The sequence below is a fragment of the Pelodiscus sinensis genome, chromosome 3, assembly GCF_049634645.1.
Source record: "Pelodiscus sinensis isolate JC-2024 chromosome 3, ASM4963464v1, whole genome shotgun sequence".
In the NCBI taxonomy this organism is placed as follows: Eukaryota; Metazoa; Chordata; order Testudines; family Trionychidae; genus Pelodiscus; species Pelodiscus sinensis.
Genome location: NC_134713.1, coordinates 23023617 through 23038065, shown reverse-complemented (window position 1 = coordinate 23038065; position 14449 = coordinate 23023617). Strand labels below are relative to the sequence as shown.

At 40.1% G+C, this 14449-nt stretch overlaps 1 protein-coding gene across 5 annotated transcripts in view; it reads right to left on the bottom strand.

Annotated features, from left to right (window-relative positions):
* Nucleotides 1-14449, bottom strand: part of NBAS (NBAS subunit of NRZ tethering complex) — a 338668-nt gene that overhangs the window by 235028 nt on the left and 89191 nt on the right. For all 5 annotated transcript variants that reach the window (XM_075923472.1, XM_075923475.1, XM_075923474.1 and 2 more), the window contains 2 exons: nucleotides 4963-5046; nucleotides 3166-3319 (listed from right to left, as the gene is read on the bottom strand). In XM_075923472.1, coding sequence (XP_075779587.1) covers nucleotides 3166-3319; nucleotides 4963-5046 — 238 coding nt within the window. The remainder of the gene's footprint in view (nucleotides 1-3165; nucleotides 3320-4962; nucleotides 5047-14449) is intronic.

Here is a 14449-nt window from a genome sequence, read left to right as displayed (position 1 = left end):
TATCAAAGTGGAAAATACATTTCCTAAAGCTCTGATTCTGTTTTTTCTCTCAAATCTAACTCAGACAATTCTCCCTCCTTATTGAAGAGGAACTTGAGAGATGCAAGAAAGCTAGCAATATTTTTTTATTTTTTCTGTTTTGCCTTAGACTTCACCCTTGTCTCATAAGAACATAAGATCGGCCGTACTCGGTCAGACCAAAGGTCCATCTAGCCCAGAAGCCTGTCTGCCAACAGTAGCCGCACCAGGTGCCCCAGAGAGGGTGGACTGAAGACAATGATCAAGTGATTTATCTCCTGCCATCCTTCTCCAGCCTCTGACAAACAGAGGCTAGGGACACCATTTCTATCCCCTGGCTAATAACCTTTTATGGACCTAACCTCCATGACCTAACCTAGTCTCATTCCTGTCTTCTCCCCACTCCTCAACACACACCTTGGGAAGGGAGCCATTGACCCATCAGAATAAGGGTCTGCTAGGTCTATGAAGAGATAAGGTATGAAAGGCTAGCCTTTAATACTTTCAAGGCTGTGTCTAGACTAGCAAGTTTTTCCCAAAAGCAGCTGCTTTTGCAGAAAAACTTGCCAGTTGTCTACACTGGCTGCTTGAATTTCCGCAAGAACACTGACTTCCTACTGTCTGAAATCAGTGCTTCTTGCTGCTCCCATTTGGGCAAAAGTCCTTTTGCGCAAAGCTTTTGCGCAAAAGGGCCAGTGTGGACAGATCAGATTTGTTTTGCGCAAAAGCGCATCTAGATTGGCACGGACACTTTTCCGCAAAAAGTGCTTTTGCAGAAAAGCGTCCGTGCCAATCTAGACGCTCTTTTCCGCAAATGCTTTTAATGGAAAACTTTTCCGTTAAAAGCATTTGCAGAAAATCATGCCAGTCTAGACGTAGCCTCAAGAGAAGTTGGGGTAGGAATACATCATAAAAGTAATGTCTTCTAAACCTGAAGTCACTCCTCCTAAAAGGCAAAAAATACCAGTTTGTTTCCCCAAATTAATGACAACCCATTTAAATACATTAAAAGAAACACTTGCACTTCTCCTAGATCTTGTCCTTTTGCACTGACCAAAGAGAAATTCTTGATATCTTTTGCACCTAAGAGTTGCCTGCTTTAACAAATATCTGCATAGCATGCCAGTACTCTTAACAGAGGAGTTCTGGGAGTAACGTGAGGCCCAATCCCAGCTGACAGAATAAATATATTTGAGCAGTTATTGTTCAGTAGAGCGTGAGAAGACTACATAGTCTGCAGAAATTGGGGAAGAAGCTTCCTAAAGGAGCACCTTTTGGTCTTTGTATGATGCATATTTCCTGTCTTTGCTATTGTTTGTGACAGCATACATTTTGTTGGGTGGTTATTTTGTTTTGATGGGGAGGAAAACTCCAGGATTCCTAAACTAGCTGCAAACCAAACTACCATGATTTCTGCAAGTAAATAAGTTAAGGTAAAGAAGTTGAATATGAAAAAAAAAAGTTCAACAAACAGTAATAACACAGAATTTTATTTTAATACACCCTCATATTTTCTGAATATTAATCCAAATTCATATACTTTCTGATATTATCCAACTCTGTTGCCTTTGGAAATACTTACTGCACTATACACAAACTTCAAAAATCAATTACATTACCAACACATTAAATGAAACTGTGTGACAGTGTAACACAGAGAGCTGTATAGCACTTGAAAACCTCACTAGATATAAATCAACCAACACAATATTTTTGAAGGCCAATGTAAATGATTTCCAAAGGCATTTTTGAAACAAAGGAAATATATTCACCATTTCTTAAAATATAGGGGAAGATCAATCTTTTTATCAGTTAAGAATTTTAATTCTGTAGGCAACTAGAAACATTATTTTGATGGTTATTTAGTAATCAAAAGAAAGGGTCTACAATGAGAGTATCTTCAAAGATTAAGCACTTTATGCAACATCTATGAAATTTAATTGATCCTCTAAGTCACGAATATAAAGAAATAAGAGCTCGAAATAAGGGTTGAACTATAAAAGGAAGTACTTAAAATTATTAATTAATAGACACAGAAGTATTTTTAAACATCTCTACTTTGTTAAAACATAAGTGAACTGCAATTATCTGTGACATTCCATGAGGGATTCTCAAACATTACCGCGTCAGAGAAAGAGCATGTAATAACATTACAGTAATAGGAACACCTTTCAATCTCATGGTAGCATTCAGTCAAGGATAAGAAAGTGCTTTACACATTTTAAACATGTAGGGAAACTGGAGCACAGACAGGATGTAGGACTTGCCCAGATTCACATAGTAAACATGCCTGACTTCACAAGTGAGTTCCCCAATTAAGCTACTCTACATGCAACACTCCTTTCTTTATGTAACATGAACATAAAATATGTTGCAGAAGGGAAAATGCACTTACCGGCTGGTAAAGCTGTGCTATTTTCCAGAGCCCACATACATAAAGGTTGAAGGAAATTTACTGGCTTCTTCCCCACACCCATATGAATCAGTCACTATTCAGCTCAGTAAACTTAAAACAGGACTGAATTCAGGAAACACTCTAAAATAATACTTAAACTGAGAGAGCAATTTGGGGTTATATAATATTATTTGGCAGCAAAACAGTTTTCTTTCCCTATGTATATGAAAAATAAAAATTTGTATAGCCACACTTAATAAAAATAGGATTAAATCCTGGCTCTACTGAAGTCCATGACAAACTCCCTAATAACTAGGGATGTAAAATCTCATTCAATCAGTTAACTGGTTAAACACTAGGTTTAACCAGTTAAGAGATTAAGGGGGATCCCAGGTGAGGGACTGCTCCAGACTGCTCCAGCCAGGCTCCATCTCCCAGCCTCACCAGATCCGCACAGGGTTGTCAGCCCTGCAGGGTTGGCTCCTGTCCTGGCCCACGGCATGGTGGGCCCAGTGGGGTTGGGACAGCTCTCCACCCACAGTGGGTTGCAGGGCTGATCCCAGTTAACTGCTACTGGTTAACCAGTTACCCATTCACATCCCTACTAATGACCATTAGTGTCTGAAATCACTGCCAATACTCAATTCAGACAGTTCGATATAGCCTACTTTTGACATAACTTACATAGCTTGAAAAGCAATAAAGTAGTAGCATCTGTACCAACAATTACTATATTGCACTTCTGTTCTTACCTGCATAGCATATTTCTCAATTTCCTGTGCCCTGTTCCAATACCAATCAGAAACCAGGTCTATTGAAAGCTTAGCAGTCCTGTATTTTAATAACTCAGGTTGTGCTTCATACAAGAATTCTGCTTCATCTTGAAGAACTGGTTCAAACAACGTTCTGAGAAATGCAGACAAAAAGGTACAAAGGTATATACAGATGGACCAAGACTGACACCAACAACAGCTATATGTGTTCATGCAATGCTCTGGATAGGACTTAGCAGTACTAAGCAGTTGTACTAAACAGAGAAGTAAGCTGTAAAAACTTTAAAAAAAAACAGCAAATACATGGATAAAAAGCCATTTTTTAAATAATCACTTCTTCCCCCCATCCCCAACTTGTTCATCCAGACTGACGGAAATGGTGCAACTTACACAAATCAAAAGCACAGTGGAAAAATTTGGAAAGCCTGTCTATGTACTACTTACGAATTCTGTTTAATATGATTTCAAACTATAATTTTGCTCCATTTTGCTCAGTGAGCACCACCTTTGAACCTGCAGCCTTCAAGTGACAGAGGGTGGATCACTTGATGATTACACACTCTGATCATTCCTTCTAAGAGCACCTGGCATTGGCCACTGTCCAAAGACAGGATACTGGGCTAGATAGACCTTTGGTCTGAACCAGTATGGTGATTTTTATGATACTATACTGAGCTGGAACACCCAGAAGAAATTATTGCATCTAGCACGGAGCTAACAATTAAACCTTGATGACTGTCCATGAAAATGGAAGTACCCTTTGACAAAGAGCTGGCTCCAGCCATAGAGACACCAATTTCTTCAAGTCTGGTTCTAGCTGGCTAACCACCAAGCAAGAAAATTATCACCTTGCAGGGGTTTTGAACCCAGCCACAGTCCCCATGACAAAGGGACTGGAAATCTATTTTAAAAAGGGTTCTCTCTCAGCCACTTTAAAGAAGAGGAAAAGACCTGAATCATAATGTGAATCCTAAGAGTGTTCAAGAGTAAAGGGAAAAGTGCCACAGGGAATTTTGCACAGGTTTCTTTGTTTCATATGGGTCAGTATATCTGTTGGACCTCCCTGAGGAGGTCAAGCATAAACTAGAGTGTTCACTATGGTAGAACTCTGCAAAAGGTCATTCTAACAGCTAAAGCCAGAGATATCCTGGATAGGGGCTAACACTGGTCCTGAGGCAGTTAGGCTACAGGGTTCCACTTCAAAAAGAGATAGAGGATTGGGTTTCTGCACTTAGTAACTGGCCTAAAGATGCCAGAGCCAAAGATTGACTGAAGCCTATCTGGACAATGCCCAGCGTATGGTTAAAAAATAGTGGCTTGGTGAGGTTCCAGCAGGGGAAACTTATCTTGGACTGTGACACATACCACTGAAGATATTTAAAAATCCTGTGCATAAAGATGTTTAATATTGTTATGAGGCTCAGAAACCAGTTTCACAACTCCTGTAAATTAAAATTTCAGGTTTAACACTGCATTAAGATAGCATTCTGTTGCTTTTAATATATATTTTTTGTTGTATGAGCTTTTAATTGTCTACCAAGTTAGGCATAATAGTAAAGAAAAATATTTTATTCATGAAGTCCAACCACCATGTTTTGGCAACTTCTCAAAGTGGTGTGTGTGTGTGTGTGTGTGTGTGTGTGTGTGTGTGTGTGTGTGTGTGTGTGTGTGTGTGTGTGTGTGTGTGTGTGTGTGTGTGAGAGAGAGAGAGAGAGAGAGAGAGAGAGAGAGAGAGAGAGTGTGTGTGTGTACACTCTCACACGTTTCTATACCTACTTGCACTGTGGATTTTCACACCAGTCTTTTTCCCGATGTTTCTGTTCATTCCAGGGAAGAATCATCAATACATCCTTCCTACAACTATTACAAAACACAATGAAAATTTTATACAAACATTTTGAAAAAATTGATTGCAAAATATTCTGTGTAGTTAATATATAGTGCAGCAAAGTATTTTCATTTAATCTATATCATAAATAGTGTGGGGTATCAGTCAACTGGGAGTATCAACTCCTGCAGATATCTGTTGAATAAATTGTATATATAGAGGCATGAGAGTAATTTTGCTCAACTTTGAAAGCCTGTATGCTATTTAAAGGTTTTTTGAGAGCTATTTCATGAACAGATTTTACTCATACTATTTTTTGACAATTTAATTTCTTAGAACTTTCTAATTTGTCAAACAATAGCAAAACTGTAGGCTAGCCTTCCTTTGCATTCGCAGTAAAGATATTTAACAAGAATATTTCACAGAAGCTCGAAATGAATTTAAAAGAATAGGACACGATCCTTAGCTTAAAGGATTTCTTTACAAACTTGTAAGCAAATCATTTTACTGCACAGAGATAAAATATATCTTGCTTCAATGATTTTCTTAATTAAGTCAGACATGGTTTTCTGCCTACAAGTAATCTATCTACAAGATATCTATCATGAACATTTACTAAATGCTGCAGTAAGAATTATCTGAAAATACAATTTGCATTTCCTGTATACAACACATTAAAAACAATAGAAGTTATTACTAAAAAATAGTTATGTTTTTATCCTTCTACTCTCTGGTATTTGTTAAGTGTTTAAAATCAAAAAAGCTGGAAAATCTCGTTAAGCTATGCAAAACATAAACCACAAAAAAACTGGATTCTCCAAACAACATAGGCACGGTTTTAAAAGTTTCAGCAAATTATAACAATACAATGATTAGAGCATAAAAAGTAGAGACCTGTGTTATATGCCAGCCTGCACAACTTTAGTCTCAACTACCTTTTTTCCATTTTCCCCACTTTCCACTTAAATTAAAACATTAAATCCTGAAAAGTACAATCTATCCTTAAAAAGCCATAAAAGCCTCCATGGTGATACCAAACAAGGCCACCTCTTTTCCTTCACCTTAGTGCTCAAGCTTCTAACCTAGCTAACAGAAATTTGTCTCCTTGACAGGTGGAAGGATAAGGCTACCCTACCCATAAACAGCTGGTTCTGGTTAGGATAGGAGAAAGCAGCTATAACAAAAGCCAGGAAACACTTCATTTCAGAATTCAGCAAGAAAGTTGGAGCATAGGTTGAATATCAAAGCATTCTCTTTTCCCTATACCGCCTAAGCAGATAAAACAAATACACATATGGGGGGGAGCTATGACAAAGGAGTGTCAGAATATCACTTCATCAACCAGGAATCTGAGTCCAGTGCCATTACCCTTTGTTTTAAGTCCTATCTGACTCCTTTGGTTTAATCCTAGCCCCATGAAAGTCACTGGGAATTTTGCCATATGACTGGCCCACAGTTCTGGCAGCCCTATAAGACCAACTGATTGGACCAACATATATACCCTTGGCTTTGGGGACTTTTCACATTCTTTAATGTTCAGTGGGTTGTTTTAATCCATTCCTGCAAAAATGTTGCCACGCTCATTTTGGATACCCTCTCCAAACAAGTTTAAGTCAACCAACCCTGTGTTTAAGAGATAGGGAAAGAGGTGTTTCCTATAAGACGAGGCTGAGAGGACATGTTAAGTGCTTGGCTAACATTTCTGTAGGATTGCTGGCCCATTACAAATCCACTTTGATTTTTTAAGACTTGGAGGTAGGAACACTCTTAATTTCCAGCATATTAACATTTATATAGTGTTTTAACTTGATGTCTCCAGGAAACCTAATGCCAAACAAACTCCTTTTATTTTTACTTGTGCTATGGTTTAAGTCAGGAGTGGGAAACTTCAGGCCCAGATGTCAACCGCCGCGTGCCTGGATCCAACCCCCAAGGCTCAAGGCCACTCCTGCATTGGGAAGCCTGTGCTGACACTCCAGACCTTCCGCTGCCCCACCATGAGGCTGGCGCACACAAAATGTATGAGGCTGGGCCCCACGCGCTGGTACGCGAGGGGAATGTCTCAGTTTGGCACCAAGCCAATTAGGGGGTTTTGTGTGCAGTGCTCAACTGACTTTTCTGTGGATCAGTGTATAACTATCAATTTAAAAATCAAACAGACAACCTACAATAAGTAATGAGACTGGAGCCGACTGCAATTACTACACAGTCAATTTTGGAACTTAGCTACATTCTAGTCATCCACCTTTAGTTGCTTCAGAAATTTTCCCTGTGGTCTCAGCACAAGTATGAACTTTCAGGAACATTTGTTTAGCTGTCTGTTGTATGAATATTTGTGTGGAAGAAAAATGACAGATATACTCATATTTCCTTGTATAACTAAAATGTGGTTGAGTCCTCAGAAGTGGCTTGCTTTGATGATCTCATTATTTTAAATTGAATTAAATAAAATTGACTCCTTTTTAATATGTTAAGATAATTAAAAATTGGTAATTAAAAGATGGGAGAGATGGGTCTTTGTAACATGGTGAGTTCTGTTTAGAACAGTATGTGCTCATAGAACTGAATGGTAAGGAACTGGCAGATATTCTAGAAGAAGAGCAACCCAAAAATTGTCTTTTGTTCAAGTAAATGAATGCAAGGGTCCAAAAATACTGCTTTTAACACAGCATTAAGGTTAAGGAATCTAACAATCTAAAGTCAGCATTACCAAAGGTTAACTCTGATGGATTGTTATAAAAAAATAGAGGCATGAGGTATATTTGTCATGGAACCTGGCTAACAAAGCAAAGCAAACCTTAATTTTTGGAATTTTCTGTCCTGAGTTCTTGATTTCTCATCTTGAGTGTTTCATTAGCATTAGTAGTTTGCAATTAGTAGCCCAAAATTTGCAAAATTTCTTATTAATTAACCAGAATGCCAATCATATTATTGACTCTACATGAATAATTTGCCTCTTCCTTCCAAGCACTTTCAATACTGGTTAGTTCCCCACCATACACTAGAAAAAGCTGTTAAAATTCGCTTCTTTTTAACAAGATCATGAAAGTGCCCAGTGTAAGACAATGAATTACTGAACTCCAAATTTTTTTCAGTTGGATAATACCACATCTGAGATACATGCCTTTTCTCTCCCATAAACCAGATCGTTTCTCCATCTGAAAAATGTAACAAATATTTCCTTCTCCCTTTAAAAGTGAGAGTGTACTTGACTTGTTCTGGAGATCTTGCTGGTCTCAGCATCAAAGAATTCATACTGACACTGCTCCAAGAAAGGAGAAAATCATGTTGTCTAAATTAAATAGGACAATTTAAAGGGCTGACAAGAGGAATAAGGAAGGTAGTCAGGGCATTTTAAAGCAGTATGTGCTCTGTTAAATACTGAACAAATGCATCGTGTACAGGAATGTTTTTCATTCATTCATTTTTCCCCCTTAGGTGTATGTCAATTTTTTAAAAACTAATGTGCCATGCAAAACAACACCTTCTGATGTATAGGTACTTGAAAAGAAATGTGCAGATAGAGAGTCCATGTGGAATAGCTTGTCCAACATCAAACCACACACAGCTTGTCATTTCAACTATAATAAGAACAGTTTGGAGATCAGTGACAGAAAGGTATTCAGATTTGCCAGCCTTTTCTTTCCTTGGTTGAGAACCAAGGTTTTTTGCTGTGTGAAGGGAGAAAAGAGAGAAAGGAGAAGATGGTCCTTGAGGCTCGGACCACTCCAAATGGCACTGGGATCAAGTTTCTTTAGCAAGAATGAAGATTCTTTTTCTTAGCACACAGTGATAAAAATGTACGAACAGCCATAAATTCCAAAAATTAAGGTTTGCTTTGCTTTGTTAGCCAGGTTCCATGACAAATATACCTCATGCCTCTATTTTTTTATAACAATCCATCAGAGTTAACCTTTGGTAATGCTGACTTTAGATTGTTAGATTCCTTAACCTTAATGCTGTGTTAAAAGCAGTATTTTTGGACCCTTGCATTCATTTACTTGAACAAAAGACAATTTTTGGGTTGCTCTTCTTCTAGAATATCTGCCAGTTCCTTACCATTCAGTTCTATGAGCACATACTGTTCTAAACAGAACTCACCATGTTACAAAGACCCATCTCTCCCATCTTGTACGAACAGTCAGACCAAAGATCCATCTAGCCCAGTACCCTGTCTTCTGACAGTGGCCAATACCAGATGTCCGAGTGGGAGGGAGCACAAAAGGTAATCTCACGCGATCCTTCCCCTGTCACCCACTAAATGAGTTACAATGAATACAATGATATAAGTTAATATGAAAAAGGCCTTTTGTAGGTTTTTAACCAGGCTCATGATACTACTTAAATGTGAGGCTGTGAATATGAATAATTACAACTGTCATTTCTGCATCCTATACTAAACTTCTTCGTGGAGGCCATGCAGCTTTTCTATCCTTCATAGCATTAAGGAGGCAAAAAGAGATATCTTTAAGGCATGCTTGTGGACAAACTATAATATGAGTACCAAAAACCTTGACATTTTGTTTTGACAAATGTATTTTGCAATTCTGAAAGCACACATTTAACTAGGGAGATGAGTATAAACAGGTGAGGATTTCCAAAATTGCTTAAGCAAGCTAGGCATCCAAACACACATTGAGCATCAAAGGAAGCTGGATGACTGGCAACTCTGAAAATTCCACCACAGAAAGAACAGAAATAGAAGAGGTGGTATCCACAAGAGAATTAAGTTCATACAGCATTTTAGCTTCAACTTGAAATTTTCTTACCAGGAGGACTTAAAGTATCTCTCGCACACAAAAATACATAAGACTACAAAGAGAAAGAAACATTTTCTCTTCAGTCGACTCTCCAGTCGTACTCTTCACTTTTACATTAAAAAAAAATATATGAACATTAATCTGATGATTAGGAATATGAAACTTTAACTGTGTAAGCCATCAACAGATAAGCCTGAACTTATTAACATTCACAGTTACACACAGGCTCCCGCCCCACTCCTGAGGAGCCAGCTGCCACCCAGTAGCAGAGGTAGCAGCGCGGGGGTGGCAGCCAGCTTCCCAGAAGCACGGCTGCAGGTAAGAGTTGTGTATACCAGGAGCCAGCTTAAAAGCCAGGCACTGGTGCACACTGGCTCCCAGGGAGCCAGCTGCCACCCCACATTGCTGCCTCTTTATCAGAGATAGCAGTGCAAGGGTAGCAGATGGTTCTCTGGGAGCAGGGCAGCAGGCAGGAGTACTGGGAGACAGCTTTTAAGTTGGCATCCACGCCTGGGGAGCCAGCTGATGCCCCATGCTTCAGGAGTGAGTAACCATGTAACTGCTGGGTTTCTCTCAGTGGTTACACGCTTACCTAATTACTCACTTTTTAACATCTCTAGTGATTATCTATGTCCTCCTTCCTAATTCTGGAGAACTCAGACTTTTTCCTGTATGCTTTTTTAGAACTTTTTTTAAACAACCCAAAAGGAGTACCACAAGAATGTCTCTAGTTTTAACTGGCATAGTTGCAATGACCATAAGACAAATGCCATAGAATTTCTGTATGCTTCTCCATAGACAGGTTTTTTAAATATTTTATTAACTTACTAATGAGTGGATGTGAACGGAGGAATGAATGATATTGAAATGGTCCTCTCTCACCAATTCACCTTTATTCTACAGACCTTTCTCTGTTGGCTTGAATCAATGTCTACTGAAGTTACTGGAGATACTTCCACTGAATTCAGTGTTCACTGCATAAGACCATATACAGATAGGCCCATAAATGTGTGATTTCCCCATTCTTTGTGTGTTTAACCCTAGAATAAGCTACATACAGTAAAACTCCAATAGTCCGGCACTCCCGTTACTATGGCATCAAAATATCAAGTGGTCCTGTCCAGCCGATTAAAAAGCCTGCCACTCAGCACACATGCTGGCTGTACCGGGACAGCACATAAGGTGGGGAGAGGATGGGGGGAGGAGAGTGGGATCCTGTTACAGTATGGAGAAGAGCGTTTTGCTTCAGTGAAGGGGAAAGGAGAGGGGCAGTGATCAGGTTACAGCCCAAAGAAGGAGAAGCGAAGAGTAAGGAGAGGGGAGGAAGGATCTGACATGGGGCATGTGCACCTTGACCTTCTGCTCACAAACAGGGAGGAACTAATAGGGGAAGTAGAGGTCTGTTTAGTCTGCAGAAGCAAAGAGTGAGAGGGGATTTGATAGAAGCCTTCAACTTCCTGAAGGGAGGTTCCAAAGAGGATGGAGAGAGGCTGTTCTCCGTAGTGACAGATGGCAAAACAAGGAGCAATGGTCTCAAGTTACAGTGGAGGAGGTCCAGGTTGGATATTAGGAAAAACTATTTCACTAGGAGGGTGGTGAAGCACTGGAATGGATTACCTAGGGAAGTAGTGGAGTGTCCATCCCTAGAGGTGTTTAAGTCTTGGCTTGACAAAGCCCTGGCCGGGTTGATTTAGTTGGGATTGGTCCTGCCTAGAGCAGGGGGCTGGACTTGATGACCTTCTGAGGTCTCTTCCAGTTCTATGGTTCTATGATTTTATGGGAGGGGGAGGAGAATCAGGTTACAGCACAGAGGAGAAGCGAAGAGGAAAGGGGAGGGGAGAGGGAAGGAGATTGTGTCCCAGCCAGCTGTTAAGCTGTGCAGCTGTACCAGGACCTCCCAATACACCGGCATATCTGATAATACAGCACCACCTAGGTCCCAAAGGTGCCGGATTATCAGAAGTCTACTGTATTATCATAAATTCTGAACTTTGCATGTGAATGTTAACTGGTAAGCCTCACCCTTAATGGGTGAGACTTACTGGTTAAAGTTAAGCAATAGGGGCTGCAACAGCCTCTGTCCATGATGGCCTGGGCACCCCACAGGCAAGAGTTACTCCAGCCTCCAGAACAGCCCCTGCCTCTAATGGGGGAGGGAGCACTACAGCACAGCTGGAGTGGAGCTCTCCACCCATCTTTTAAAACCTGTTAAACAATGTTTAACCAGTTAACCAATTAAATGGAATTTTACATCCCTACCCTGAACCCTAAATAAAACCCCATAAAAGATAAACTCATTCACAAGGCCTCATTGAGATTTGACTTCACCACTCCCCCATGATGTCTCAGTGGTGAACATTCCCTCGCTCAGTAATATACTGCTGGTAGGAATTTGGCTCACACACTAAGGCCAGGCAGCATGTGACTGTTTCTTGTGATTCAGGAAACTCAGAGCTAGCATGTGTCATAGTTATTCCCTTCAACATTTATACAACAAAAATCAACAGACATACAGCTAGTATTAAATCAGAAAAGAAAAATAGTTGAAAATTTCTTGTAATAGGCACAAATGTAATCAATATATGGTTGTCCCTAAGAATGTAGACAGTAATCAAAATTGAAAAGAAACAACTGCTATGTTTTTATTACTGCTAGGTTGTCCTCAAGATGTAATTTATCAGTATCTAGTCAATGTCAGAAACTTACAGAGTTGGGGCAGGTTCCCATAAAAATTCAGCATAGAAGTTAAATGCAAGACTATATGCCAAACACATATGCATACAAAGTATATTACATACAATCTCTTCCAAGCTTTCATTTTAACTGTATTTAAAACCTGTTTTATGGACTTCAATTTTCTTCCCCTATATAAAATTGTTACTGCTGAAAAGCAGAGTTCTGGTCACATTTCGTCAGTTTCTGGGTCAACCTTCAATCACTCTGCACAAGTTTGGCAGCCCTCATCCAAACATAACGGGCCATTATAATTTTTTTCACAGCCTACCAACAGTAATTAACAGTTGCAACATCCAGGTACTGTAATATTTAGCGCAGTTTTAACAAACATCAAAACATTCATAACAACATATGTTATCCCTAAGTCTGCTGGGAAAGGGAGATGATACTGGTTTTGGTGTCAGATAGCATATTAAAATAAGTTATTTTATAGTCAAGAGTGCTGAATACAATTTGCTTTGATCTAGATGCTGCCAGCTGCTCTCCATGAATTTACTTGTGGTTTAATGATGGCTCATCTAATAAAACCTCTTTCAGATTCATCAAAACGAAAAAGAATAGATTTTAAAGTAAGAGAAAAGATCTGTCAAATAATGTGGTATCTTTCCAGATATGGATCAGAATCAGCATGAGACCTCACAAGAGCGAACCTATGGGCAATGCAATGAACCTATGAGTAATACATTAGCATGGCATTTAAATTTCAGAGGATGTACAACAAGCACTCAGATTGGGTTTTTTTTTTTAATTCCATCACTTTCAAGGGCCATAATGTTTTACGTATTTCTTTCCATGGACAGAAAACTGAAATTCTTGCTTCACTGCTCTGATCTTATCTGAATATTAGACATATAACAAAGTACAAATGAAATTTTTTTTTAAAGTACAAAGCTTTGAGTTCTCATATGAATACTTCCACCTATAATGATGCCAAAACCAGGAAAGGCCTGCCCCCGTTCCCCAACAATTAGTTCTCTAATCTCTCAAATTAAATGGACATAATCCCTGTAATTAGTGAACACTGCACACAGATGAACTATTTAACACAGTTTAACATGAACTATTCTTCCCTTCATCCTTGCCTTCTCTCCCCCAATCCCTGCCACTGCTCACTGAACCCCTTTGCTGCCACTTCTTTAACTTAATTTGTCAAGTCTTCAGGGCAGGGGCTTGCTTGCACAACATGAGCAACATGAAAACTAATGTGGTGCTTTCAGAGTAAGAAGAGGTTACTCGTCTTGTGTAGTAACGATGGTTCTTAGAGATGTGTCCCCGTGGGTGCTCCACTCAAGGCATCGGGTCCCGACCCGGCGCCACTAGTCAGAGATTTCCAGAGCCGTAGCCAGGCCAGACCGCGCATGTGCGAGAGCAGCACGCGGCATTCATGCCTCTGCAACGTCTCGCGGTCCGGCCCCCCCTTGCCAGTTCCTCTCACCGCTCAGTCTCTGAAAGAGAAAAACCAGAAAAGACCTGGAGCGGGGAGGAGGGCGGGACACGGGGCACCCACGGGGACACATCTCGCAGAACCATCGTTACTACACAAGGTGAGTAACCTCTTCTTCTTCTTCTTCGAGTGGTCCCCATGGGTGCTCCACTCAAGGTGACTACAAAGCAGTAACCCAGAATGCGCTCCGGGTCAGTTATTTTCTACCATGGATAAGACCACAGAGGCCACCGCAGTATCTGAAGCCCACCTCCTACTTATGGCATAATGACGCGCAAAAGTTACACTACAGACCCAGGTAGCCACGTGACAGATATCAGTGAGGGGAACTCCCCTCACAAATGCTGTACAAGTTGCAACTGCTCGCGTTGAGTGAGCACGAGGTGAAGAAGGAAGAGGCTTGTTCCGGATCGAATGACAATTTGTAATACAAAGAGTAATTAATTTGGTAATACGCTGGGTGGAGAGTGCCTTGCCCTTGGATCTCTGTGCCGT